Source organism: Galleria mellonella, unplaced genomic scaffold (assembly GCF_026898425.1).
Source record: "Galleria mellonella isolate WM207_F2 unplaced genomic scaffold, CSIRO_AGI_GalMel_v1 utg515, whole genome shotgun sequence".
Lineage (NCBI taxonomy): Eukaryota > Metazoa > Arthropoda > Insecta > Lepidoptera > Pyralidae > Galleria > Galleria mellonella.
This window is the reverse complement of record NW_026442107.1, coordinates 1,110,214-1,136,875: the sequence shown is the minus strand read 5'-3', so window position 1 is coordinate 1,136,875 and position 26,662 is coordinate 1,110,214. Positions and strand designations below refer to the sequence as shown.

Here is a 26,662-nt window from a genome sequence, read left to right as displayed (position 1 = left end):
CATTGCACGCGTTTATAAGCTACGGTAACCGCTTACCATCAGTTGGGTCGTATACTTGTTTGCCATTCCAGTGGTATAAAAAAATATGGGATGGAAAAGGTTATTTTTAGGCTATTTTTTGTCTCAGTTAGTGAACATATTCCGGTTACGCGAACGATGTCGCGGCTAAAAGCTAAGAAGAAGTATTTGTTGAATTGTTATTAAGGAAACTTGTTAGAAAGATACATGGTAAACGACTATAACGCATAATGTATAGAAACTTCAACACGGACTAAACAAGCAGTAATAAGTTATAAATGATAAGTACGCATGATGTATGTTAATAGCTTCGTCAAACTACAGTCGCCTCTACTGTTTATATCTTCATTTATTATAATTTAAAATTATCATGTCGACGATTTTCTAAGTAGTCTAGTGTTATTATTAGTTTGGTCTAGTTTACCCAACCTTTGGTGATAATATTTTTATGCACCCATTCCCTCGAATTGTGTAATTACAAAAAAAAATTTGTTAACAACATTTGTTTCGGCTTAAAGGGTGGCAATTAAAATTACAGGATACATAGGCAGACGCATAATACTTTAGTTTTCAGGAATGGCAACGTATGGGCGACATGGTTTACTCTATTATGTCCGTGGTACTGCTTATATCTATAGGCGACGGTTACCACTTCATTAGATGGGGAAAGTCACTTGTTTGGCATTCTAAGTGCATAAAAATATTTTAATTCTGAGTTGTAAAAAAATTAATTTCAAACGTTATTTTACTGATATATATTGTAGAGAACTAATGAGAATATTGAGGTTTAATGCTTTATACCTTATAGTTGATTCTAGCTTCAGTTTTATTTACGCGTTAAGTATTTTTCAATTTTTAAACGTTAATAATTTTTCTTCTGAAATTGCATACGTATTATGCCCCCCTGACATCTCTCTATGCCTCCCCAGGTGGGTACGCCCCCTGGTTAAATTTTGAGAGAGGAAGTTCTGCTTTAATTATTAAAGCAATTCGGGGAATTTCGCGTGCATGGGATCCTTAGCTACGTTCTAAGGTGAGTGGGTCGTTGAGCATCCTATACTCGTAATATGATTAATTATAATCATGATTGGCTCATTTGCCATACTTTTGAACGGTTGTAATATATAGGGTCTGGTTTTTTTTTAATATTTTTTTTATACTACTAAGGTGGCAAACAAGTACTGTATATTATTATTTATTCAAGCAAGCAAAACCACAGGATGTAGCTTATAGTTACAAATTATATTTCGAAAAGGTATATTAGTTTATTTTTACCTGATGGAAAGTGGTAACCGTCACCTATAGATCACCTGAGCAGTATCGTGGACATAACAGAGTATACTGTTTCGTCCATAATACCCTCCATGCGTTGCCATTCCTGAGGACTCAGGTGTTATCTAATCTGTAATAGTTCTAACTTGTATAAGCATTAACGCTTAAAATAAACGTTTAAAATCCAAGTGCCGAACTTAGTAATAACCAGATAGCAGTAGTAAACACAAGATAAAAGCAGTACAGATAAGGTTTACCTTATTAGGTTTAAAATGAATTCCTGTCCTATGAATTTGTATTTAAGGTTTGTCATATATTACAAATGTACCCCCCCCCCCCCCCCCCTTATTCGTACAAACGTCAAATCTCTCACAAACTTTAGCTATTGAACTATTCTGTCTCTCTTTTATGCTAAATTCCTAATTTGAAATAAAGTGACAAAAAAGTGTGTAGTAGTTAAAATGGGTTTGCAGAAGGCGTTAGTTTTTATGAATAAGAGTGTTAGATTGTGTTTATACGTTTGTCTAAACTAATATTATAAAGAGAAAAATATTTTCTTCGTAACAGAAGATTTAAAAATATACTAAGCCGCTTATAAATATTCTTTCACTCATAGAAAGATAGATAGATAGATACTCTTTATTGTTTCCTCCAAAAGATTACAATAGTAAACTTATTATAAATACAAACAATTACAAGAAATAATCACAATGAGAAAAGAATGGGCGATCTTATCGCTAAGAGAGATCTCTTCCAACCTAAACAATCCGGTAGGAGACACGATGAAAAATTTTTTGTTAGTTCTAGATATGGGAGATGTATATGATATGATAATACATATAATAATATAAATATTATCCCTACTAGTTTTATATATATATATATATATATATATATATATATATATATATATATATATATATATATATATATATATATATATATATATACACACACACACAAGCTACATTAACATTAACAGCAAATGGCTGTATTTTATTTGCAAAAAAGGATGGGTTTCTACACAGGAAATGAAAGGTCCTTTTGGCTTCGTTTGAAAGTGATTTTTTTAATGGATGATTGGTAATATTTTTTTTAAATGTCACGGTATCCCCACCTGCGCTATCAGTATATGCTGGTGGGGCATTAGTAAGCGATAATAGGCGAGGATAAAAGCAGGTCAATTAGATCATTGTGACGAATTCAATAGAAATTATCCAGGAAAACCGCTTGGAGTTCGACCTGATAGGTGATAGGTTTGCTAGCAATGGATACTTTCATACCGCATTACTAACAGTTCCTTGTTCCCGTTAGAGAATGGTTTAAAACTGTATGGAAATTGTTATTTCCCCTTATACAATATGCACAATTCTGTTGAGTTTCCTATAGGATTGTTGGGTTAATAAACTCTTGAATAGCCTTTAAATGTTTGTCCCTGAATAATACATATAATAGTATAGTGAATGCTCTATCAAAGTCATTGACATAGTTTTGTATATCATAGCCGATAACGATGTATTGAATTATGAGCGCGGACTTATTCTGGATTTGATCTTTTTTCATTGAGTAGGTACACTGAATATAAAGCATATTGATATTAATGTAGATAAATAGAATAATGGTGTTGACAGTCAAATTTTGTGTTTTAAATAAAAAAAAAAAACTGTTTTATTCCGTTTAGAAATGTTGTTTATTAACATTTCCTATAATGTCTCTCGGCCGTCCCCGTGTGATTAATTGGAATGAAAGTACACTGTTATTTTTTTTTTATGCAACTTAGAATGGCAAACAAGCTGACGGCCCACCTAATAGAAAGTGGTAACCATCGCCTATAGACATGAGCATTACCATGGACATAACAGAGTATACTGTTTCGCCCATGATACCCCATACGTTGCCATTCCTGAGGACTCAGGTGTTATTCCTCTGTACCGTAAAATGTACAGTAAATTTACGCCATATCCCACCCTTCAAACCGAAACACAGCCATGCAAACACAACTGCTTCACGGTTGAAACACGAATGGGACAGAGGTACCCAAGCAATTGACTTTTGTACAAAGTCTCCCTCTGGTCCAATCCATAATCTTGAAATTTTGTAATAGGTTCTTTATATAATGTAGGAGAACAATAAAGAAGGAATTTTTAAGATTCAACATTTTCAAAATCCACGCGTGCAACGCGCAGCTAAAAGCTAATATAATAAAATTTTCAATTATTAATTTTAATTCACTGTGTTTACACAACAAATATAAATCGGTCGTATAGTGTGAAATGAGATATCACTACTGCCTATAATCGAGTCACGAGGACTGGCCGCAGAATACTCCCGCGCTCCACCTTATCACGATCATTCGATTGTTTGTTGTTGTGTTTACCACTCGTCGGCTGTGGGAGCTAGTGCGTTCAACGTTTTTAATTATATCAAGAGAATACACCGCGGTTGTTAACATTGGATTTTGTGACATTGGGTTATTAAAATTGTGTACAAGGTGGTATACATTTGTGGTTTAACATCGGTGTGTGTATTGCATGTTATGTGTGTGTGTGTGTGTGGTAACACATAACATATATGTGTTGTGTTATTTTCTCATATTCAAATTATATAAATATATACAATAATTATGGAGTGAAACCAAAATATTAGCATTTCCATCAGTATAACTAAACGTAGGCCGGAAAATTACAAAAAAAAAGCGTACTTTCAAACTAGATAGCTGGGCGTACCATATTAGTGAAGAAGGTACAAATCTTTTGACGTTTATTTTTTATATTTTAACATACAACACAGTACGATAGATCACTTCCTCAAAAGTATACAAAGTCACGATTTCACCCTATATATAACAATTGTATATTTTTTAAATTTCTCCACCGTATTATATTTGATTTGTAGTATATATGGTGTTTGTGAAAGGAGTAATAATACCTATGCGTTTAGCTGATTTATGTGCTTGTGGTATAGAGTATACATACATAGCAAGGATGTGGAAATGTATTTATTATCATCATGTACTAAATATTATTATCCTAGAATTTGTCAGTATTTAAAGTACACACACCCAATATAAATATACACCTAGTAAAACAATTTAGCAGTGTAGTATTTATAACATAAACATCTCCAAAATAAATTGTGTAAAAGATAGAATAATTGTGACTTACTGCTACGCTTATTACTTAATGCTATGCTTATTAAGTCACTCTTTTGTACCATTTTTTCTTTTGGTCTATAAAATTATTTAAATAAATTGGTTACTTATTATTTTCATGTAAGGTATCGACATAAAAATGACTAATTAGCAATTTTAAAGCTATAAAAATACATATTATATAGTTCGTCTGTGGAACTCACTACCTACCTCTATACGGTGCGCTCAATCTCTCGCTAGTTTCAAAACCTCTGTTAAAGCCCATTATCTCTCCCTTTAAGTAACTATTTTTTCCCATGTTCTATCTTCATCTTCCAGTGTCACTCTCTCCTGTTGTATGTGTACTTTTAAGTTTGTGTATGTTTATGTATGTATTTGTTTATGTATATATATGTATATACATGTATATGTATATATCTTTGTATATATTTGTTTATATATAATTAGTACTAATATAATAGTGCGCCACCTACCCTTTATTTTTCTTTGTTTTCTCAATGTTCTCTACGCAAAGGTTGTCTGGAAGAGATTGCTTAGCGATAAGACCGCCTTTTGTATCATTTCTTATTACAGTTAAATGTGTTTACTATTCTATAAATGGTGCAATAAAGTGTACATAAATAAATAAATAAATAAATATTATTTGCTAAATATATTTCCGTTTTTCCTCGCTTGGTATACCAAGCGAGGAAAAACGGATTATCGTTGAACACTAATATTTATTTATTTATATTTTATTGGACCAGGATTACAGTTATAAGGTGAAGTGAGTACAAGAGGCGATCTTAACGCTAGACGATGAGGTCGATACATCATCATCATCTATGTCTATTTCTGAATATAGCCCTCCCCCCACCCCATAGACTGTCATCAAGTCGATTGTGAGGCGATAATTTAAAAGTAAAATTTCAATTTGATATGACAGCGAAATTTTTATTAATATGAACTCATTTTCTAATAGACTTAAGACAAAATTATTGTAATTTTAGTTCACGATGGCCCATCAAATAGTAGTTTTGCGAAATTGTCAAATTAAAATATATTAAGAGATAGATTTAGAGAAATGGCACCTCAGAATCGGCCGCAATTTCTACGTATCATAATTGTTTATTGGTAAGTTTTATGGTTAGCATTTAATTCATAGGTAATTTAATGCCAGGATCAAATTTGTTCCGGTCATTGATATAAAAAGAAACAAAATGTAAAATCAAAAATCATAAAAAGCTGCATTAAAAATTAGGCTTATTTAGGCTTATTTCTTACTAGCCAGTAAGATTTGTGTTCAAACTTGACAAAATATGCAAATTTTGTGAAATATGACGTCTAGTTACAGAGTTTTTGTATATTTGGATTTAAATACTCATGCATGCATATAATTTAATTATTTTTTTTTTTACTTTAATTTTTAAATCTTAAATGTAACTTTTTTTATGTTAATGTAATTTTTGCTTTTTTTTTAAATGCTTACTTTATTATATTTGATTTGATTTTATACGTTGTAGGGATACGTAGGGTACGTATCACTGTTTGTGTCTAAAATTCTCATTATTCCTAGACATTGAGTTACTCAAAAGAATTAAATTAAAGTATTTAAAGTACTTAAAGAACTTGAATTCCATCTAATATATAAAGGCGAATAAATTGCCAAAACGTTTTTTATTTTTTAAACTGCTCAGATCATCTAATGTAAATTACTAATAACAATTACTAGTAACGTAGTATACTTTCTAAACAAAGATAAAAGACCTGTATTATCAATATTTAGTTACCTATGTACACTAGTGTGCTCCATTTAATGGTAAACGTGTCATGTACTGCACAATTGTTATATTAATCACAATCTGTTGACGTTATATTACCTACTTTTCGTTATATCACTCTTTTGTATTCAATATTTATTTTAGTTTCAAATTATATACCAATATTATTAATGACCTAATAATTATTTAAAATAGATAAGATATTTATTTAAATTTACTCAAAGAATTAATCAGTATAATAGCTGTAGGTTTATAGCCTGCCACATTGTAATATGCGTTAAATTCTAATATCTTTGGTGAAACGTGGACAGATAGAAAATATTCCATTCTCCACAATGGCATAGTTGACAAATGTCTTTGATAACTCTATCATTAATTTAAGCCTGGAGTATTTTTTTTTATTTCTTTGTTTTATTTGTATTGCTTATAAAAAATAGTATGATTACAATGAGATATTTATCTAAATGTTGTTGAAAATTTTTAAGTTTTTAAAACGTACTCTCTCTATATTTGTTTGGAAACTGTAAGTTAGTAATTTATATTTAAATAAATAAATAGATCAATATATGGTATAATAGGTATTAATATGTCAAGCGTGTCGATTGAATCATTATTTTGTAGCTTAACATAAAGATAAAATGTATGAAATGATAGCGAAAGTTACACAAACTCAGTTATATGTATTTTATATAATTATGTTAACTATTAGAAAATATTAGAATTACGCCTGGTTTACGCCCACTAATGATGGACTGTCCTTTTTTTGTTCACGGATTCGTTGATGAAATTTATACTTTATCTCAATAGCATTAGAGTATTTCTTTGATTGTTTTCAAGTTGGAGGCTAGCGTAATTATTTCATATATTTTTTGTTCATATTAATTGTTAATTAAATTTCAACAGATCTTGAAATTAATTGTTGAATTACACAGTAACAACTGAAATTGTTTCTGTGTTAATTTAATTATACAATATCTAATAATAAGGGATGACCAGAATAATGATGATTTAAATCCTCAGGAATGGTAACGCAAGGGGGGTATCATGGGCGAAACAGTATACTCTGTTATGTCCATGGTACTGCTCATGTCTATAGGCGACGGTTACCACTTTCCATCAGGTGGACCGTCAGCTTGTTTGCCATTCTAAGTTGTATAAAAAAAAATGTAAGCGAGTGTGTATTTCATGCCGTCTTCGGTTCAACGAATCGTCGTGAAATATAGTAGGTATACTGTCAATCAATATATGTCGGTCACGCGGATGAAGTCGCGGGTAAAAACTGCTAATAAATCATATCATTTGCGTGGCAACGGAATAAAGAATATTATCATTGTTAATCAATCTAGAATTCTGATAATAGTCGAATATAGGAAAAAATCATACACCAGTACACGTGAAGAAAAACACGAAGTAAAGCCCTATATCAAGGTATTTGGTATTATAATGGGTTATATATAAGCATTCTAAGTACAAGAGCAAATTAAGAAAACGAATAAAAACATGCCACACGAGAGGGATGCTAGAGCACAGAACGGCCTTTTAAAAAATTTAAAGCGCATTTTTAAGATCCCACATTTTTTTAACGCAGAGAAAAACCTCAAAGTTTTATCGAAATAACAGGTCCGTTAGCACATCGTGACGAATTCCACTAGAATTAACCTCGATGGCTTCCAGGGGAAACCACGTGGAGGTCGACCGCGTGGAGGTAGGATGTATTGCTAGCAATAGGTCAGTTAGACCCCATTACTAACAATCCCTTTTCCCCCACAATCGCAGCTTTGTTTTAACAGGGACACTGCTGCCAATCCCTCGCTCTCCCTTAGTCGCCTTTTACGACAGCCACGGGCGAGGAAGGGGTCGCCTATTCTATGCCGGGACCACACGGTACTGTTGTAATATTGTCATATTTACAAATTGTTATTTATCTTCCTCAGGTTGTTTCGCGAAAGCTTTTGAACGCATTCCGCGTTCCATGGCGTCGTCGTTGGTCGGCGAGTTGAGCGCAGCGCCATCTATGACCGGGTCCCTAACCGAAACGTTGGGCCCTGCTGTGCCTTCAATGCAGCTTATGCATGTTTTGGAGTGCACTGTTGATATTAAAGAGACTGATGCAAAGGTTTGTTTGAAAGTTATTTTGTTAAAATTTGTAAATGTAAAAAGAAAAATTATATAAAATTAAATACATATTTATTATTACCGTTTAATCACAATGATAAGAAACGAGTAGATAGAAGCAAATTGAAGAGGTAAATGTCCTATTAAAGATTTATGTTGATATTGTTTCTTATATTTACAGGGAACATTTAGTCACGTACCCAAAGAGCGTCTCGGCTTCAAGTTAAGGGGCGGCATAGATAAGCAAGTGACGATCAACGTACAGCAAGTCACCAACAATGTACAGATTGAGCCGGACGATTTACAAGTGAGTTCTATAATCATTGTATATTTCTATCCTCTTATTCGTAAAAATATTGTTTAAATTATTATTATTTATATTTCATCAGACCTCATACATTGGCGGACTGTACATTGAAAGATGTTTCGGTATACTCCTCGCGCCGGGCCGAAGCGTGAAACACTCCGATATGAGACTGTTGGAAATGGTAAGTGTGACTCGTAACAACTGTTAAAAAGTTTAACGGAACTTGGTATGGCAAATAGACTAATGGCCGACCTGATGGGATGTGGTAACCGCCTTCTATAGAAGTGGACATCATAGAAAGTGTTATGACACCTGAAGACTACGATGTTTGTTAGTTTTATTTTTTATGGGTGAAAATGGAATGGTAACCCCGCCTGCGCTAACGGGATACGCTGGCGGAGCACCAGTGAAGGGTGATAGATGAGAATGAAAACAAGCCGGTTAGCTCATCATGATGAATTCATCAGGAATTAACCATGATAGTTTCCAGGGTGAACCGCGAGGAGGTCGATCTTTCTTTCTTCCCGATGTTTGTTAGTTTGGGGTAACAACCCTATTATTATTTTTTAGATCTGTCTAGCCTTTGCTTGCAATATAGGGCATATTCATAGTTAGGTTGACTTCCACGCGGCTCCTCATGGAAACCGTCGTGGTTATTTCTTGTGGAATTCGTGACGATGGGCTAATAGGCCTACTTTCATTCTCATTTATTTAAAAAAATAAACTGCTGGCTTTGTAATATCCTTGCTGTATAGTTACCCTTCTGAAACATAGTGAGTAAAGCTAATTGGCATAAGCATAAATAAGACAGCAAGTCAAGCAAATAATTTGATACAAAGTGTCCCCATGTTTAATACATTTTATCTTCATTCGCTTCACAGTAATATGAGTATGAAGGCGAGCTTACACTCATTTATATTGTATGGTAATTTTTGTTCCGGTATCGTTTTTAACGAAGTATTGGTTGTAAGCGTGGCAACTTGTACAAAAGTCGATTGCTTGGGTACCTCTGTCCCATTCGTGTTTCAACCGTGAAGCAGTTGTGTTTGCATGGCTGTGTTTCGGTTCGAAGAGTGGGATATGGCGTGAATTTACTGGGTACAGAGGAATAACATCTGAGTCCTCAGGAATGGCAACGCAGGGGGGGGGGGTATCATGGGCAAAACAGTATACTCTGTTATGTCCATGGTACTGCTCATGTCTATAGGCGACGGTTACCACTTTCCATTAGGTGGACCGTCAGCTTGTTTGCCATTCTAAGTTGTATAAAAAAACTACTGGCAAAACTCCCCAGGCTTATGTTCAGCAGTCGACAGTTAGTCTGATATGGTGATGATGATGATGATTAGTTATATATTTTATGATGCCAAGTAGGATCACATGCCCGATCGGTCTCGAGCCACATGAAGTACTCACATGAATCAATATATTCCTATGCAACTAAATTCCAACATTAGTTACATTTTATTTTTACAATTTTCATGATGTACTTTAACAACTTACTCTCCGTTGGTTGTGAGTATGTTTATTTGTATTGGTCTGTGTTTTCTATGTATATTATGCATTTACATAAAAAACACAGCTCAATACCAACATTTAAAAAAAAAACATGTCAAGTAAACAATACAAGCTCTTAGTTTGGGGTTAGATGGCGCTGTCTAATAGTTTTTTTTTTGTAATGGGTGAAAATGGAATGGTTACCCCACCCGCGCTATTGGTATACACCGGCGGGGCACCAGTGAGGGATGATAGATGAAGATGAAGCAGGTCAGTTAGCCCATCGTGACGAATTCAACAAGAATTGTTCACGATGGTTTCCAGGGGGAACCACGTGGAGGTCGACCTGATATTGCTAGCAATGTCGAACTCCATTGCTAACAATCCCTTTCCCCCTGTCTAATATGTTCAATGGTATTTATCCAGGTGAGCGGTTCAGCAGGCGGGTCCAGTTGTTCAGTTTGCGCGCTCTGGAACGCGGGCGAGTCGGCCCTGGCTGCGTTCAATGTAGCCAGCGGGGAGGGTGCGCCGGCCTACATGTCGCTCGCACTCGACCTAGTCATTAGAGGCATACCGGATCCATTGCGGTATGTACATAGTTTAACGAAAACAATATAAGAAAAGTAACGAGTCATCAGTATGTAATGGCCTTTATGAATTAATTAGAATTTTGAATTTGGAATCTATGAAATTTAGCGGCTTTTTCCAAGAATAACGTGGGACGAAATTTGAAAATAATTTTCGGACCTTCCTATTGTTGGATTTTTGATTGTATTTACATTTTTTATTTATTATCAATGCTATAAATTGAATATCTTTTTAAATGGATCGAATGATGTCATTTGTTGAATTAGTTTGTAGCAAAGATATTATAAAATACTATATTTCTACCATGAAGCAGTTGTGTTTGCATGGCTGTGTTTCGGTTTGAAGGATGAGATATGGCGTGAATTTACAGAGTTTAGAGAAATAACACCTGAGTCCTCACGAATGGCAACGCATGAGGGGTATCATGGGCGAAACAGTATACTCTGTTATGTCCATGGTACTGCTCATGTCTATAGGCGACGGTTACCATTTTCCATCAGGTGGGCCGTCAGCTTATTTGCCATTCTAAGTTGTATAAAAAAAATTGTGCCATAGTTAAATGCAGGTGACTCAGACACTCAGGACTATTCTTTCAACCTACAAGGAAGTTCAGTAGTGGATAATGAATGACTGAAATGATGATGAATGATGGTATGCATAATAGGTATGTTTATTATGTACCTACCTAATGCTCATATTGTTATCAAAGTGATATGATAACGAATTTATTATTAGAAACAGTATTATTATCACAACTTGCAGATTTATGGTATAAGAGCCCATGGAATGGTATTAAAAGATTTGCTACCTTTGTTTCAGGTTGGTAATTGAAACCCCAGTAAAAATCTTTCCGCCAACAGAGAGATTTTGGTACTATTTTAAAAGGCCGCTCGTGCAACAGTTCTACATAAATCTCAAAGAAGTAAGTATGGTTTTAAATGATAATAGCAATATTCGAAAACATAATTATATATATTAAAAATCAATTTTGCTTCTCCCTTAGAATACAGATACATTAGGCCAGTTGCAATATGAAGTGGCAAATGTGGAGACGTCGGGGGAGCTGGACAGATCGCGGCTGAACCTTCCGCTGTCATTGTCTAGTCTGCTCCCTTCCCCTTTATCCACCGCGCCCGCACCGCCATCCCCTTCAGAACCGGACTCAGGTATGCAGTGATATAAAACATGAGAGTTGGATGCCAATAAATTTTATCATTACAGATGTTACATATTGCAATCTTTTCCATTTACAATTTGAAGTAAAATTACATGTTAACGCTAAATGTAAGCGAGATAGATAGATTGAAGTATTTTTTTTTATGTTTTTCTTTTCCTACCAACTGTTTCTTCTAGTAAGTGATGGTTATATGAGTTTTTTATTTTTTTCAATTTTGTGTAATAATATCCAAACTGTGAAGCAGCTTGTTTTTCCCTATGTGTCATTTTATCTAACTACACATATCTATACAGGTCACTCTATAATTTTGCCTATTACTATTTTTGTCAGATGGCGATGAACCTTTATTAAGTGGCACTGGTGAAGTATCAAAAGACTGTGGAGAGGATGTTTTAGTCAATTGGGCACAAGTTCTCAGGAGGTACGATATATTATTTATATTCATCACGATATCATATATAATGATCGAGGAATGGATAGCAGCATCCCTCTTAGAACATAACCAAAGTCTAGCTACGGTTGCTAATCCACCTGCCAAGCGTAGCAACTACTGGTAAAACTTCCCTTATGGAGAAAGCTTATGTTCAGCAGTGGATGGTTATTAGCTGAAATGATGATGAATGTGGAATAAGACACAAATTATTAAAATAAAACTTTAAACAGTTGGACCGGCCCTCGTCCTCGCGCTCTAAATCAGCTGGTTCGCGTGGGTGTGCCGGAGGCGTTGCGAGGTGAAGTCTGGCTGCGTCTCGCTGGCATCGACCAAAACGACAAACTTATGGAGACCTATAGAACACTTATTAGCAAAGTGAGTACTATTCGTTACGTACAATCTAAGCCCCTCCCCCATCACCTCCGCCCTCTCTAAGGGGATAGTCTGGATCAAATCTTGTGATTTATATTGTTGAGTGTATTCAACTATTTCAATATAAATTAAATTGTTATTCTCATTACAGTTTATTTGAGTTTAAAATATACCAAATATGTAATCTTTATTTATTGGCTTGTTTAATGCAAAGAACTTGAACCTAAACCTAGTCTTGATTTTTTATATAATAATCCTCTTATTCTAAAAACAAAAACCTTCTATTTCTATTATAGTGTTCTGTCTGTTTTTTTTCAAATTAGGAATTTGACGTGAAAGAATAAGGTTTTTTTTTTTTTTATTTTTTAAAGCTTTTATTACAAGAATCAATTTTTTTTGTGCCCTATAAACTTTTATATTGGCACTGCACTATCACGTTCTTTCCAAGATATAGTATCTATATATCGCATTCGCTGTCTACACATTAATATAATACAATTATTTTCATAATTAAATGAACGCAGCTAAGATGAAACAGTAGTTTAATAAGGGTTATGTGACGTTTTGCGAGTAAGGGGACGTTTTGATAGCCGAGAGGTGTATAGTTCCCGTCACTAAAAATGTTTTCCCCTCAAGGACTGTCCGTTCGAGGCGGTGATCCAGCGCGACATCGCGCGCACGTTCCCCGCGCACGACTTCTTCCGCGAGGCGGGCGGGCTCGGCCAGGACTCGCTGCTACGGATGGCGCGCGCGTACGCCGTCTACGACCACGAGGTCGGCTACTGCCAGGGACTGAGCTTCCTCGCCGCCACGCTGCTCCTACATGTCAGTACATACTACGCTTTGTTGTTATTTTGTTGACTTTATTATAGGAATATTCTATGTGCTGTTGTTGATTTATTTTTGTAGTTTGGAGGAATTAAAACAAGTAAAAACTTGTTCGCTACATTTGTTGTTTATGCGAAAAAGAATGCACCCTCTCTTTATCTTTTCTTCACCCCTCTCTTTCTCCCTATTCTCTCTTTCTCTTTTGCTCTTTCTTTCGCCCTCTCTATTTTTTGGGCTCTCTCTCTCTATCTCATTTTAACAAAAAAAAATATATAAACTATCGATATTTTTTATGTGAATATCTATAAACCAATTTTTTTAATTATTTTTGCAATATTCACCTTATCGAAAATACTGCGCAAGTTGCGCTGGCATAACTTTTACATATATTATTTAAGGACCCTTACTATTTTAGTACTCTGTATTCGTTCATGTTAAAATAAAAAAAAATAGTGTTATTGTGGTACCAATTCTTATTATAGCCCTTTAGATAATTTATTTATTTACAAAATAATTTTGTATTTATGTAAATGTTTTATCTTAGATGCCGGAGGAACAGGCGTTCTGCTTGTTAGTGCGCCTCATGTACGGATATGGTCTACGTGAGTTATACAAGGACGGTTTCGAGGCTCTATACATGAGGTTACATCAGCTGGACAGGCTTATGGAGGTGACTTTTGTTTTATTTTACTATTGTTATAATTATTATTTCTATGTCAGAATATTTTATTAATTTTAAGCTTCTTAAAAGTGAAGCTTTATACAGAAAAATCTATAATTTTACTGTTAAAGTTCACAATAGAATTAAGTAATATTGTATTCAAGTTGTGGATTGACTTGAGTAGGCACAGATACCATTGTATTACCAATAATCGTTCTGAAGTAATTTTAGTCTAACCACAAGAAGGGGCAACGTGTTGTATGGAAATCATAATGTCACAGTCTAAAGAATAACTAGTGGTCCATGACTGAGCGTGTTCCTAATGATTACATGCCAATTCGGGACGCATTGCTCTCTCTAAACGTATTTTTTTTATTTATTTATTCTTTATTGACCACATTACAAAAAAAAAAATGTCTGGTACAAAAGACGGACTTAATACTATATAGCATTCTCTCCCAGTCAACCTTTGGCTAAACAGAAATTTTAATATGCGGTGAAAAAAATTACAACACATACAATAGAGATTATATAAATATACATACATGAATACATTAAACAAATATTACATAAATATACAAATATGTAATAAAAATACATACATACAAATTATTTACATATATAAATATACCTACATACTTATAGATTATATACGATAACACTCTAGACGTATCCATTATTAATATCTAGTGTAGTAGTAATATAATAGTGCTAGAGTTTATTTGAACGTGCTAACTTCTAGAACTATTATTTATTCAATTAATTCCTTAAAGAATATATAAGCTATTTGCCACCATGTGGTCCCGGCTTAAACCCCTTAGGGGGTTTGCCAGTAGTTGCCGAGATTGGCAGGTGGATTGGCAACCGCAATTGACCTTTAGAGATGTTTTAATAGGGATGCTGCTGCCCATCTGTCGCTCTCTCTTAGTCGCCTCTTACAATAACTACGGGAAAGGAAGGGGTGGTCTTTCCTATGCTGCGACCACACGGGAATATGCCATATATGAATACCACAAATGAATACTATATAAAAAAATATTATTCTTGGTTATGTAAAACTTGGTATGATTTCAGGAACAACTGACAGATCTCCGCGCACACTTCCTAGAGCTGGGCGTCGAGACGCACATGTTCGCGTCGCAGTGGTTCCTAACAGTGTTCACCGCGCGGTTTCCCTTACCATTGGTATGTGTTCAGTTTTAATGCGCCTACACATACAAGTGATAAGCCGTGTCGCTTTTTTTATTATTCGGATTATTTTGAATGAAATAATTATAGCTTTATTGTTCCTTTAAAGAAAGAAACAGCTATATAAAAATATGTATATATTAATTAATGTATCCTACAAACAAAAAAAAAACTTTAATTGTGACAAAATTGTAGTCGGTTATTTTGATTAAAAATTAAAGTACTTAACCGATTTTGATAAAATTTCTATAAGATCAATCTGTAAGTATATCCTTTCAGATAAAAAAAAAGAATTTTCTATATTGATTTAAAGCTGACGGACTTATGAGGAAATAAGCATAAAAAATAATCACCAAATTGATAACTTCCTTATTTTTGAAGTCACTTGATTTGTTTATGTATTATAAATTCAGTTTTTAATATTATAATAAAAAAAAAAAACTAATTTCGATAATTCCAGGTTTACCATATTTTGGACGTGTTCCTCTTGCAAGGCATGGACACATTATTCCAAGTTGCGCTCGCTCTACTCTCACGTTCCAAAAAGGATTTATTAACACACGACTTCGAAGGAGTACTGAAATATTTTAGGTATTTAACACTTTTGTTATTTTTTATTAGATAGTAATAGACCAATTTGCCGAGTGGTCCAGGCATAGAATGGACTACCCCTTCTTTTCCTGTTGGGTGTCATAAAAAACGATTAAGGGAAGTTAATGGTTGAACGATGGGCAGCAACGTTCCTCTTAAAACCCCTCCAAAGCCTAACTGCGGTTTCCAACCTACTTGCCAAGCGTGCTTGCTATTGGCAACCAATGGGGGAGGTCTATGTTGAAGAGTCGACGGTTAACGGCTGACATGATAACGATGAATAGACCGATTTAGTTACTAACATATGCATGGATAGATATTTTTGAAAATACAGTTTTAAATTAATTAAATTTAAATAAATTACAATTTTTTTTTATATTGACATGGATACAGAAAAAATACTTGTCTGCCTATTGGTTATCTTTGTCAAATATATTATTTATTTTACTCTTGGTATTTTTTTATGCAACTTAAAATGGCAAACAAGCTGACGGCCCATCTGATGGAAAGTGGTAACCGTTGCCTATAGACATGAATAGTACTGCATCACCCATGATACCTTTCAAGTGTTGTCACTCTTGAGGACTAATGTGTTATGTCTCTGTACCCTGTAATTTCACTGCCATATTCCACACTTCAAGCCGAAATACAGCGATAGAAATACAACTGCTTCACGGCAGAAACACGAATGGGACAGAGGTAATAATAATAATAATAATTTTATTCAAGAAAGATACAGTTGCATAAAGAAAAATTTAAAATTTTTACAATTTATATTCAACGAAAAGAATATCTGCATTACCATCAGTGCCCAAACTAGGCCAGACCTATATCTTGGGTACTATATAGGTACCAGACGACTTCTGTACAATGTTACTCCCTCTGTTCTTTTTTTTTATAAATTATTATTTAATAAACCACACTAGAAACATGTAAATACATAATTAGTATTTTTTTTTGCTCTTAATTCTAATATTAAACTTGCGTTCACAGAGTGACTTTACCAAAGAAGTGCCGTGCAGAGGAGTCGTCGCGACAGATCGTGAAACTGGCGTGTAGCACGAAAGTGAAACGATTACATAAGTATCAATTAGAATACGAAAAGTTAGTTAAAGGTAGTTAAATATACATTTACTATGGTTTTATGGTAATATATAATTTTAGTATTATTTATTTGTAAACAAAATTTAATCCCCTATTTAAACCTCTCACTAGGTAAATTTTCAATAATCTATTTATTTATTTAACATTTAATTGCACCAATAATACTGGATTTGTTGAAAAATTTTCAAAATATTTTTTTGTTTTATTATTTTCTATTAAATAATGAATTCTAAGGAAGTACCAAGTGTTTTTATTCTTATATCTTTGATATTTTTTGTAGGAAATTAATATAATTTTCAATAAATATATATGTTTATCGTCAAATATAAAAAAATTTCAGAGTCTGCCGAAAAAGAGAAGATTAATGTGGAATTGGAAAGACTTAAAGGCATAAATACACAGCTACAGCAAGATAAGGATGCGCTGGAGTCGCAACTTACAGAGGTAGGATTATATCCTTGTAATTTAAAAAATGTATATAATAATATTTATATTTTTGGGTTTAGTGTAGGTTATGTGCTCGATTTATATGGATGCTCTGTTTGTATCTTGAAATCTGGGCTGATAATATTGAGAGCACTATTATATTTAATTGTATTTATTTATTTAAACTTTATTGATCAATAAAATGTGGTTCAAAATGCGGATTTAATACTAATTTAGGCATTCTCTAGCAATCATATATTTACCATGTGCAAAGATACTCCATGGCAGTTAAAATAAAAAATAATAATTCAATTAATTGTTGTATTCTTTATTGATAGCGAAAATCTAAGCATTAAGCAATCAAAAACCTAGCTACCTAATCAAAAAGTACCTGTCCCCTATTACAATCTAGCCTAAATAATATATATTCTTTATTGCACTTAAACAACATTTGCGACGATTAGTTTAACAACTTGTTAGCAAGGGAGGGCTTATCTCTGAAAGAGATCTCTTCCAGCCAACCCAGTGTAGTTAGAGAGAAAATAATTTAATTTGGGTAATCCAGTGCAGGAAAGGTACCGGTGAAAATAATGTAAATATAGTAATTTAGTAAGTAAGTTAATTATTTCGATTTAAATTGCTACAAAATGTAATTGAACCTAGTTATGCAGAAAACAGTCTTATCTTACTGACATTCTAGGTGAAGTAGTCATTTCAACTCCAATATAATATGTAACGAAATGTGATTTATTGCATTAACAGGCGCGTATAGCTTTGGACGAGGCTCGGAAAGACGTGTCGCACTTCACAGGCGTCGCGAGTGACTATCGTGAGATCTGCGCTAGACTCGACCGCCAGCTACATACTTTGCAGGTAGGCAGTTCGCAGATGTTTTATTAACCACTTAATGCGAGGGTTTTTCTGTGAAATGAGATTGACTGACGCATTGGCACTAAATTCGAATGAGCATACAATAAATATACATTAAGCTCTATGAAATACAAACTGGCGAGAAGGTATCGCTCTAGATAAAAATATAAACATAATGTTTATAAGTGGCGACAGGTACTCAGGATAGCGTAAATCGGAACAATTTTGATGCGCGTGAGAGTTTCGTTCGAAATGCTTAAGTGGTTAAGCCTTACATGCTTTTATCTCCCACATGCTTTAGCCATTATAACCATCATGCCGCACATACATTGAGTCCCTTGCACCATATATTAGTCTACAAATACCATTCCACATGTGCTCTAAACTCCACATGTCCCATATCCCACACGTTACAGGTTTCTATATACAGGATATGAGAAGTGTGGAGTTATATGCTATAGGCTTTAATACCTATCATGTTACATACAATTTGTAATTTTATATATATATATATATATATATATATATATATATATATATATTTTTGTAAATATTTATTTATATTTGTTATATTATTATGCCAATAACGTCGGATGAAGATATTAACGATGATTACTTGTCGTTGGAAAGCACGATGAGTGATGATAGTTTTCAAAGTGCTAACTATAACTCCCTTACCGATGTTTTGATTACAGAATTCGCTGATGTACCTAAAAACTTTAACGCGGTACACATTAATGCGCAAAGTATTCCAGCACATCATTCCGACATGCTTCTTACTTTCGGTAAAAACAAAAACATTCATGCTATCCTAGTATCCGAATCCTTCCTTCATCCATCATTACCATCTACCTCATATTCTCTTCCCGGCTTTATTTTACTTCGTAATGACCGTATTTCTTCGTGTCATGGTGGTGTGGCTATTTATCTCCGTAGCCACATTCCGTACGCAATAATAAGCAAATCTCCGCAACCTCCTCCCCCGAACACAGCTGAACACCTTTTTCTTGAGATTACTCTCTCTAATACCAAAGTCCTTCTTGGAGTTTACTATAGTCCAAATCTAACTATTAACTACTTTCCTTCTTTTGAAAATCTTCTTGAAAATTTAAGTGCATCATACAGCCACTCCATTATTATGGGAGATTTCAATACCTGTCTTCTGAAGACTGACTCTCGTGCTCGCTGTCTCCAAAATATTATGAAATCCATCAACATGACTATACTTCCTCTGAATGCTACGCATTTTTTTCCAAATTGCACTCCATCCCTTCTAGATTTAATAATGGTAACCTCTCTTAATCACGTTGCGAGACATGGTCAAATTAGTGCAGATGCTTTCTCCTATCATGATCTCATCTACCTTTCCTATAAAATCCGACCTCCTAAACCTAAACCTAAAATCCTTTTGCAACGAAATTTTAGTGGTATGAAGATCGAGCAGCTTCGTGAGGATGCGTCTAGAATTGATTGGACAATCATCAATGAGGCTGACACTATGGACGCAAAAGTTGAAATTTTTAATTCTCTTCTCATACAACTTTATGATGTTCATGCACCAGTTCGTCGAGTCAGACTCAAGCATCTTCCTGCTCCTTGGCTCACTGATGATATTCGCCAGCTTCGAGAAAAAAAGAACCGAGCCAAGGCATGTTATAAAAATGACCCTGCCAATTCAAGAAAACGGGATAGATATCATCGTGTGAGGAATCATTGCAACATGATGTGTAGAGATGCACGGCGGCACCATATTCATCAGTCCGTTGAAAATGAAGACCAAGCTAAAGTTTGGAAATTTCTTAATTCAATGGGAGTTGGCAAATCTCGAAATACAAACATTTCTAATGATCTTGATCTTGACATGATCAACAGTCATTTTTCTTCTTCCTCCTGTCTTGACAATGAAGTCAAAACTAATACTATAAATTATCTTTCTTCTTTATCCACTCCCAGTCACACTCCTTTTGTCTTTAATCGATTTACCGACTGTGATGTTAAGAGAGCTACATTATCCATTACCTCTAATGCTATCGGAGCTGACGGTATTAGCCGTAAAATGATCATTCCTTTGTTAGATCTCCTTATTCCCATTATATCCAGTATCCTTAATTTTTCCATTTCTTCTGGTTCTTTCCCTCAATGTTGGAAAGATGCCCACATCGTCCCCATACCAAAAAAAGCTAACCCATCTTCCTTTAGTGATTATCGACCTATTTCATTGCTCCCTTTCCTATCTAAAGTACTTGAACGATTAATTCATTGGCAATTGAGTTCTTTTATTTCAGTAAACAGCCTTCATAACATCCTTCAATCTGGTTTTCGTCCTGGTCATAGCACGGCTACAGCTCTAGTCAAGATTTCTGATGACATCAGATTTGGTATGGAAAATCGGCAACTTACTGTGCTAACATTATTGGACTTCAGTAATGCTTTTAATACTGTCGATTTTGATGTCCTGCTTGGAGTCCTCAGCTCTCTTAACATATCTCCAGCGGTAATTGATTGGTTTCACAATTACCTGTATGGACGTCGGCAACGTATTAAGATTGAACAAAACACTTCATCGTGGTGTGACACTATGGCCGGCGTACCGCAGGGTGGTGTGCTGTCACCTCTTTTATTTGCCATCTTCATCAGCTCGATAACTCTAGAAATATCTTCTTTCTACCACATGTATGCAGATGATTTGCAAATATATTCACAGACTGCTTTTGATAACCTTGCTCAAGCTATAAACCAAACTAACCATGACTTGAGGCGGATTCTGGAATGGAGTAGGTGCTTTGGCATTCGGATTAATCCAGATAAAACGCAAACGATTATTATTGGTAGCCCCGCTTACATATCCAAGTTAGATATATCTAAATTACCTTCAGTGGAGTGTAATGGTGTTTGTGTCCCTTTTAGTGAATCTGTCAAGAATCTTGGTATTTACTTTGATTCCACTCTATCTTGGAGGTACCAAGTGACCGAGGTTAGCAGGAAGATGTTCGCTGCTTCTGCGTCGCTTCGAAGACTTAGAAACTTTCTACCTACAGCCACTAAAATTTCCCTAGCTCAATCCCTCCTACTCCCTATCCTTGACTATGCAGATGTCGCTTATCCAGATCTAAATATTGATATGCTAAATAAATTAGAACGACTTCAAAACCTCTGCATACGATTTGTTTTTGGTCTGCGCAAATTTGATCATGTATCGCACTATCGCTCTCAGCTTAAGTGGCTTCCCATACGCCGGCGAAGAGATTTACATACCCTCTCTTTGTTACATAATATTCTTTTTAACCCTGGTGCACCTGCCTATCTTAAAGAACGTTTTAAATTCATCTCCTCTACCCATACTTTAACATTACGTTCTTCCGAAAACCTTTCCCTTATGACACCTGCTCATTCCACTAAATTTTATCACAATTCCTTCACTGTTTCTAGCATTAGGTTATGGAATTCATTGCCTGTTGTTATTAGAAGTACAAAATCCATTGATTCTTTCAAACGACAAGTGAAAGATTATCTTTTCTCTATCTGATTTTTCTTCATTTAAAAAATTGGCATTCTTTATTTATGTATTTATATAATTATTTATTTTATGATAGTTTGTTTTCCTTGTGCCTATAATTATTAATATGTATCTTAGCATTGGGTACATATTTGACATATATGCATGGGATTATATAATTTTGTTTGATTGATAGGTATATGTATGTGTGTATGTATATATGTATGTGTATGTATATGTATGCGTGTGTATGTGTATGTATATATTTGTATGTGTATATGTATGTGTATATGTATGTATATATGTATATAATTTTTATATATTTTTAATTTGCAAAAGATGCTTTTTTTTAATTATAAAGCACTATTATACCTACTTGTACAACAATTAGTCCATTACCTTAAGGTTGTCTTGAAAAGATTGCTCTCAGCAATAAGACCGCCTTACTGTACTTATACAATCGTATCGTTATGTTTGTAAATTGTCTTGTTTATTTCCTATATTGTATAATGCAAATAAAGTATACTCATTCATACATTTCGACTCATATCTCATACGCTTAATCCCACACGCCCCATGCTATGGACCTCATACGTCCATAATTCCTTACACATGCTCTATGCTCCCTACATATAACAATGATATAAAAATGTATTAATTAATTTTCATTTCAGGAGTATACGAAGGATTGTGTCAATTGTAGCTTAAAGTTGGCACAAAAGGATAACAAAGAAGGTAAGATTTAATTTTAATGTATTTCAATAATTTTGTAAATGGAATGTTTTTAAATAAATATTTGTTGTAAAAAAATACATTACACTAGTATGTACCAGTGTGTCTTCAGTTACTTCATATGTTATTCTAAAAACGTAAAGGTGTAAAAAAAAACTGGCCCTTATTTCGTATCTTTATTTTAATACCTGAATTCCCTCATTGTATTCTTAAAAGTACGATTGTGTTTAGAATCGGAACAGGAAGGTGATGAGAAGGAGGAGGGGTTTAGCGACACGGAGGCGCAGCTGCGGCAGCGCGTGCGCGATCTAGAACTAGAACTCGCTCAAGTGAAGCTCGCACACGTGCAAGCTCAGTGCAGCAATCAGGTATGATTAATTAATGTTTGATTTGATAAATCAAATTAATGAACTACAGTATTGTACACCTTGAAAAGGTCAACAAAAAAGTCCGCGTTGGTATATGTCTATCTCTTAAGGATAACTCACAACAACCATTTTTTATCCTTTACATTTTACGGGAAAAAAATGGCTTATTTACGAAGTGATTTTAAGCAATACAGCTATAATTATTATCCAATTAAGTACCTTAATACATTATCCATTTAATATAGATCAACATGGCCCTTTACAGCATGTAATTTAAATGAATATTTTCGAAGATATTATAGATTTAAAATGCAGGGACATAGCGGTGCAGCGGTACCGGCCCGGCCGGCGGTGCGTGCTTATATAATAGCGCATTGAAGGTCGCACTTCGTACTATAGTACTTTATCATGTTTGTATTGTCTAATGACAAAAAAGCTGTAAACGTTATTTATAAGGATATTCTGTAGTAGGTAGGTAAAATGACAAAAAATGCGATAGAAATATGTAGAAAACAACCATAACAGGTTGACTCCCCACCACGTTGAATTCTGATATGCTTGACATGTGAAGATGTCGACAAATGTCTCTGATTGCCCAATTAAGGATTACGGTCGTAAGTATATTTTTATTGCAAGTAACAAATTGATAGACTTCCTAATGGAAAATGGGCATACGCTGCTTTGGTGTTCACAGAACTTTTCGTATAAACCGGTTTTATACCCCAAAAGGGATTAAGATAGTCCAATGGTAATGATATTTTTTGGGAAAAAACCTTTCAATTTTATTAATATTGTTGCTGGATTTCGGCTGCTTAATATTGATATATAATATGATATTTCAGGAACTGAGCCATCAACTGAACTCAGCACTGAACGAAATGCAAACGGCCATGAACCAGCGACAGTCGGTAGCGCCCTGGCTCGTTCGCACACTCAGTAAGTAGTATTCGCGGGCAACCGTATTAACTGTTTGTCTTGTGTTCAACCAGTTTTTTACGATTAAATTGACAACTTTATACCTCTTATGTTTTAGTATGTCTAATTGTGATAAGTAATTTTATTTTATTTTTTAATTTTTTGTTTTATATTTTATTTTGTTTTATTAATGTAGTAATTTTTTTATGTAACTTAGAATGGCAAATAAGCAAAATTAATAAAAAAGAAAAATACAGGTTCTCTGTCACATAAATCAGACAAATTCAGTTAAAAGGTTTTATAGCTTAAAGCCCGTGATACATATGCTTTTTGCTGACACAAAAGCATGTTAGATACTGACGAAAATAAGCATGTTTCACGTATCTATACAATGCACGGAGATCGCATGCTGTTTTTTTTTTCTTTGATAAAAAGTGGGTGTACTTACAAGCAGAAGCCACACATTTTTATGAAATGAAATGCAAATATGTATGTATGGTAGTAGTATGATGTGTATGACATAAGTTTAATGACACGTGTCATTTTATGATAAAATATTTAAGAACGGAATGCATGCATTGTGTTTATTGTCATTCTTTTTTGCCACCTACGTGTACGTCACGATATACATGAAAGCGATCCAGTTTGTGGTTTCAGTATATCCAGAAAAAAGCTATAACTTGCTTGATTTTTAATATAAGTATTTTATATTTTATTTATTTTATCTCCTGTGAACGCTCAGGCTGTGGAATGAGCTCCCAGCCGAGGTTTTCTCTAGAGCATGGGGTCTTACAAAACAGGTGTATTAAGGTTTCTTTAGGGTCAACAACGCGCACGTGACTATATTGCAGGCATCCATAAACTACAATAACCGGTTACCATCCGGCCAGCTGTATGCTTGATTGTCATATTCCTGGTATAAAAAAAAGAACAGATATGACTTTAATGATATTGAAAAAAAAATTAAATTGCCTAAACATGCATTTGGATGCCCTAAATATTTCGTATATAATTTCATATAATTGCATCAATTATAGTTTAGCAACATAGTAGAATTAGTTGTTTATGTTTAACAATATGCATGGGATCCTGTTTGTTGATCAGAGTCGGACTAACGTCTCCTGAAACACACCTAGTGTAACCTCGCCGTGCAATGTAACAGTATGTACTTACTATTGCCGTTTGTTTTGTTTGCTTTTGTTGTGTGTCTTATATATTTTAGTTTTTAGCAAAGTAAAATAGCTTTTTTTTTTTTAAATTGAAAACGTTATAAAAAAAAGGAAAAGTTTCATGATACAAAATTTCCATGAAGCAGACAAATGAGATAGAAAAGTTAAATAAAGTCATAAATATATTATTGAATTACCATAAAAAGTCGCTACATCAATTTGGTTTATTTTACTACAGTTCTGCATATAACTGTTATTTGTTTAGCTGCCATTAAATTAATTTTATTATTATTAATTGTACTTTTTTTTTACTACAGTGAAGAGAGTCCAATATAAGTAGGTTCACTGTATTTTTTTGTGTGTATATTTAATGATCTATTCGCCAAATTTGAACAAATTTTGATGACTCTTTTTGTAATCTGTATGGTTTATTCACGTCTTAATTACAATTGAAATCGCTTTGATTTTGTAGAACAAAGTTTTATAACTTTAGAACAAATAAAAAAAATATCAATATATTGAGTATCCTAGTAGCTACCGACACCAGTCTCTCACAAAGATTGTTTTAAATTGTAAACTTTAAAGCTGTAAGTTTTATTATGTTGTTATTTTGTGAGAGAAATAAATATATATTTATTTACTATTAAAAAAAAAGTTTTGGCTTCAAATAATTCGAGCGAAAGAATGTTTTAGTTGTTGCGTTATTCAAATAACTGTAATTAATATTTGACCATTGTGTTATTAATATATATATATATATATATATATATATATATATATTGTATTAATTGAGTCATTCACATTGTAGATGACTTTATGATATTCATTTCATTATTATCATGTTGAAGTGCAAATCATACATTTAAATCATGTTTGTTACTCCATTTATAGGTCATTAACCCGATGTATCAAGTCACCAGTGTGGAGGTGATTGCATTTACTACATATATACATGTTTTATTGTTAGTTTCTCACCATATTATTATGATATCTGTATTCTGTAACATTTAAGGGACTAAACAAACTATTTAACCAAAATCTCTTATTCTTAATTTAGTTTTGTACTCAAAAGAAAGTGTTAAAACACTTCTATATTGAAATATTTTTTTATTATTCTTTATTTTACATTTGTATTTAATATATGCGTGAATTTACTGGGTACAGAGGAATAACACCTGAATCCTCAGGAATGGCAACGCATGGGGGGTATCATGGGTGAAACTGTCTACTCTGTTATGTCCATGGTACTGCTCATGTCTATAGGCGACAGTTACCACTTTCCATCAGGTGGGCCGTCAGCTTGTTTGCTATTCTAAGTTGTATAAAAAAAAAATGTTTTCGTAAAATTAATTACTAAATAATCTCATACTTTTTTCGATTGATTTTGATTGATTGATTCGATTTTAAAAATCTTTCCAAATTTCCAAAAATTGCCAAAATTAGTTGATTATGATAATTTGGTAAGGCAACACAAGTATATTACAAATATTGCACTAATAATTATTGGTAAATACATTTATTGTACATAATAGTATAAAAATATATTTTGTCTATGAAGACAAATTTCATAATAACAATTGGTGTAGTTGGTTTATCCCTTAAATGTCGTGTCATCGCCAACTAT

General features: G+C 33.8%; 1 protein-coding gene across 4 annotated transcripts in view; it reads left to right on the top strand.

Annotated features, from left to right (window-relative positions):
• LOC113522625 (rab GTPase-activating protein 1-like) overlaps positions 1-26,662 on the top strand; it is a 51,562-nt gene that overhangs the window by 18,388 nt on the left and 6,512 nt on the right. The window contains exons 7-26 of one of the 4 annotated variants that reach the window (XR_004224223.2): positions 8,136-8,317; positions 8,498-8,623; positions 8,706-8,804; positions 10,547-10,707; positions 11,528-11,630; positions 11,712-11,874; positions 12,216-12,306; positions 12,549-12,693; positions 13,327-13,515; positions 14,063-14,188; positions 15,254-15,364; positions 15,828-15,958; positions 16,952-17,073; positions 17,403-17,506; positions 18,251-18,361; positions 22,529-22,589; positions 22,818-22,954; positions 23,797-23,890; positions 24,974-25,030; positions 25,930-25,965. Coding sequence is in view for 3 of the 4 variants with exons in the window: in XM_026908375.3 (XP_026764176.2) it covers positions 8,136-8,317; positions 8,498-8,623; positions 8,706-8,804; positions 10,547-10,707; positions 11,528-11,630; positions 11,712-11,874; positions 12,216-12,306; positions 12,549-12,693; positions 13,327-13,515; positions 14,063-14,188; positions 15,254-15,364; positions 15,828-15,958; positions 16,952-17,073; positions 17,403-17,506; positions 18,251-18,361; positions 22,529-22,589; positions 22,818-22,954; positions 23,797-23,890; positions 24,974-24,984 (2,267 nt within the window). In the remaining variant the exon portion in view is untranslated. The remainder of the gene's footprint in view (positions 1-8,135; positions 8,318-8,497; positions 8,624-8,705; positions 8,805-10,546; positions 10,708-11,527; positions 11,631-11,711; positions 11,875-12,215; positions 12,307-12,548; positions 12,694-13,326; positions 13,516-14,062; positions 14,189-15,253; positions 15,365-15,827; positions 15,959-16,951; positions 17,074-17,402; positions 17,507-18,250; positions 18,362-22,528; positions 22,590-22,817; positions 22,955-23,796; positions 23,891-24,973; positions 25,031-25,929; positions 25,966-26,662) is intronic. The other 3 variants (XM_026908376.3, XM_026908375.3, XM_026908374.3) reach the window with 3 other exon arrangements.